We start from the raw sequence: 4,218 nt of genomic DNA on the forward strand, positions 1-4,218 counted from the left end.
TTAGTTTATTGAATTTTGACAAGAGAAATCTGAAAGACAAAAGCACACATATACTTGTGTGAATAGAAGTCACTGTTAGTCTCCATGTGAGACATGAGTGAGAAGAGCAGAAGAGAATCCAGAGGATCTACTCAGAACACTGATCTCTCCTCAGTTCTCCAGTGACTGACAGCTGCTCTTTCTGTTTGGCCTCACAGCTCACTGTGACCGCCTTCATCCACTCGTCCTGAGAGAGAGTCAGACTGCTGCTCCAGCTGTACAGACCGCCCTTCTCCAGGACCCCAGCACTGCTCTCCTCAGACCTGCTGCTCCCGTCCACCTTCCAGCTCAGGCTCCAGTCTGAGGGGAAGCCCTTGTTGGCCACACACATCAGTGTTGCTGTGTTCTTTGTGGAAATCTCTTCACTGGAGGGCGGCAGGACGCTCACTTTAGGACGAGTGATGCCTGACAAATACACAATAGACAACTTCAAAAGAAGAAAAGATTTATTTCTCCAGATTGAAACGAAATCAATTAAATTAGTCAATTATATATTTTGAAGATCTTTAAAGATATCATTGAAAACTTTCAACATTAAACTGCAAGTTTGTTTCTTCATGTTGATCTGTTCAATCATATAAAGAACAATTTATTTCCCCAAAGACTCTGAATGACCAAAATGATGAAATGATGAATAAAGTTCACATATCTTTATATGTTTGCAGTTTGACTTACACAAAAGTTCAAGAATATTTTCCTTCATAAATTTCTCTTTCTACATTAAGAAATAACTATGAAAAGACATTGCCCAACCTCAAGACAATAGAAAAGAAAATTCTGTACAATGATGAACTTTTAACAGTTCATTTGGTGAAAGAATTCCTCCAGTAAAACTTTATATGTTACATATTACATTAAGAAACATTTCATATTGAAGGAGCATTTTTATGAACTCTTGATAATGTTCGTCATTTAAACACAGAGTCATTTAACATCTCCAAAAACTGAATAACATCTCACTTCTGTACCAGCAACAAATTCACATGTGCTGACAAAGTGTAAATTAAGTGTCTTTAAAGTTCACCTTCATTTCTTGAAAAACAGCCAAATTATTCAATCTGTCTAATCAGATATTATTAATAAATTATGAAATATAAATAATAAAAGTGAGAGAAATCACTGAACTCATATGTGTGTCAATTCAACACAAAACTGACACATTCCACATTATAAAAACACATAAAACATTAAAATGATGATTTGATGATTTACTTACTGCCAACATCCAGTCTGGTGCCGCTGCGAAAGTCGACCACAGTGATACAAACTAATAGAACAACTGCACAAAAACCTCTGAGCGCTTCACTAACTGCACTTTAAACACATGATCACAAACACATCTTTACACAACACACATTCAAACATGATTCATTTCATATTGTCATCAACTACTGTTTCAAAAATACAATAAAAACATACATATTACATTCATAATTATATACAACATGTTTATTACAATGTAATAACTCCTCTATAACACATTTGATTTAGTTTGATCTACTGAATGCTCATAAGATTTCCACAATGAACAAAAATCATTAGAATTTCAACCAATTGTAATTAATAACTAAAAGATAAAGATTGAAATGTATGAATGTAATTTGACATGTAATTGTTTCTTAGTTCTGCTGTTCTCCTGTAACGCTCACATTTTCTGCTGAGAGGAAACAGTTTTGAATATCCGCCCCTCTGATTAAAGCACAATATCAGACTGTCTGTTAGTCAGGACTGTCAAACCAACATCACTGTTCCTTCAGTTCTCACTCATTCACAGTAAAGATGACAGCACACGCTCTCATTATCTGCTCTCTACTGCTTTTCATTGCTGGTGAGAATCTGTTTCAGTGCATTTCACTAATATAAACTCAATTTAACTGTAGAAAGTTTATTATTATTATTATTTCTGTGTCAAAAATCTCTTGTGAAATAATATTTGATTTTATTTTGTGTTTCAGAGTGTAATGGACAGTACACGGTCACTCAGAGTCCCTCAATAACAGCTCAACCAGGACAACAAGTTCAAATAAACTGTAAAACCAGCAGTGATGTGTATAATGGTAATCATTTAGCCTGGCACTTACAGAAACCTGGAGAAGCTCCTAAACTCCTCATATATTATACAAACCGCCTCCAGACTGGAACTTCATCTAGATTCAGTGGCAGTGGATCTAATAGTGATTTCACTCTGACCATCAGTGGAGTCCAGACTGAAGATGAAGGACATTATTACTGTCAGAGTGTACACTACATCAACAGTAAATGGGTGTTCACACAGTGATAAAGAGTCGTACAAAAACCTCCTTCAGTGAAAGAGGAACTACTGATACAGAAACAGTTTCTCTGAATGTTTCATTATAAATTGACATGGACACAAAGTTTTAGATTTTGATATTTCACAATCAACACTACATATGAAACTGGACGACACATTTTATTATAAAGGTCAATTCAGTCATTTTTGGTTGATGATTTACTGGCTGATATGACACTACTCTTTAAACTTTACTGACACCTATCCATGTGAATACAGCATCATGCAAACATAAAACATTTGTTTTCACAGATGTCATATTTGAATGTAATTCATCACTTTAAACATTTGACTTGTTTCACCCCCTCAATTGGACAGACTCATATAAAGTGAGAGGTGATGTCACATACATGTTGTTCAGGTATTCAAATAGATTCATCTAGTGCTGGAGTCTCTTATTTGATGGAGTGTGTGTGTTGATAAAGTGATTTTTCACGAGTGTTTTTAAGACAAGACTTGAGGAGAGTCGAGAGCACAGATATCAAAAATAACTCTAATAGAGAGACAATTCTTCTTCAAGACACTCGACTCCTCATTTCTGAAAATGGAAAAACACATCCAACAGAATAAAGAAGAGTCTCCCTCCCTCTTTCTTTCTATTCTTCTTATTTTAAACACACAATCACACACTTTCCTTCAATACACTCAGTCACACAGCACAATTTCACTCAATGTCAAAGAACTACAATTCAGTTCACAGTCAAACACTTCTTCCTCTCTCCATGGAAAGACACAAACTGAAGTCTCTCAGTAATCTGTATGTGGAGGGGACGTGGTCGTGTGTCTGTCATTGTGGAGAGAGGAAGTGGTAAGAGCATCACCTGGTGAGGACTGTCTCTAAACTCTTGTGTCTTATTTCAGTGAGACGGGCTTTAAAAGACCCGATGAACATCTGACCGGAAGAGAGAGTTTGAGTCACACATACAAGCACACGCACAGTGGAGAAACTGAAACACAAAATAAAACTTCTGTTTCTCCATTCAGCAGCAGGTCACTGTAAATAAAGAAATGTATGAAGACTTGATGTTGAATAGAAGGACCACACTTGATCAGGAGACTTTAATCGTCATTAATGAGCATCGATCAGAACACTGCAGGACATTAAATCACGACTTCTTCAAAATCCTGATGAAGACTGAACTTTGATGTCTTTTCTGTGATGAATCATAAAAGCAGGAAAAAACAAGTATGGATGGAAAAGAGGCTTGTTGCTGTATTTATTGATCTGTGTTTAATACTGAGAGAAACAGTTTATATTCATATTTAATAATTGTGATGTAAATAGTTTCAATAATAATTGATGTAAAACTCTTCCATGAGTTTATTCATTTATTTTGGATTTTAACGGCCCGACCTGAGAGACAAATAACCCAGCGTACATCTTTGATCTGGAAGCACATATACATCACAGATCTAACAGGAATTAAATTCATATAAAACTTGATTCAATGCAACCTAACACAAACGTTCAAACAACCATTGAATATTGATCATATATTTGCATATCACTGAACAGAGTACAGAACAGATCATTACAAATGTGAAACCAGTACAGAGAGTTAATTAATAAACTAAATGATTTATAAAATATATTTAAAATGACTCACATGAGATAAAGACTCCAGGATTCAGTCTTCAGTTTTATTTGACATGGAGCCGTTTGCTTCATGAGTTCATGTTGAGATCATATGATCAGCTGAATATTACTCAATAATAATCTGTAATTAAATGTTTCGAATGTCACTTGCAGAATAAATTGATCAGCACGGACTGTGAATAGCAGATTTCTTCAACAACATCAGAAACGGAGAACTTTTGCTTTTGTGTGATGCTGAATCTAAACCGGTGTCAGAACAATATCAATATAA

General features: G+C 35.3%; 2 gene segments (V, D, J or C); one reads left to right on the forward strand and one right to left on the reverse strand.

The window, feature by feature from the left end:
• LOC127641632 (Ig lambda chain C region-like) lies at nucleotides 1-1,551 on the reverse strand. The segment is given in 3 exon segments: nucleotides 1-444; nucleotides 1,256-1,353; nucleotides 1,541-1,551. Coding segments are annotated over 3 exon segments (426 nt in total).
• A 231-nt stretch (nucleotides 1,552-1,782) lies between these two features.
• On the forward strand, nucleotides 1,783-2,317 carry LOC127641636 (Ig kappa chain V region 3547-like). The segment is given in 2 exon segments: nucleotides 1,783-1,867; nucleotides 1,995-2,317. Coding segments are annotated over 2 exon segments (372 nt in total).
• The last annotated feature ends 1,901 nt before the right edge of the window (nucleotides 2,318-4,218 follow it).

The sequence above is a fragment of the Xyrauchen texanus genome, unplaced genomic scaffold, assembly GCF_025860055.1.
Source record: "Xyrauchen texanus isolate HMW12.3.18 unplaced genomic scaffold, RBS_HiC_50CHRs HiC_scaffold_122, whole genome shotgun sequence".
NCBI classification, from domain to species: domain Eukaryota; kingdom Metazoa; phylum Chordata; class Actinopteri; order Cypriniformes; family Catostomidae; genus Xyrauchen; species Xyrauchen texanus.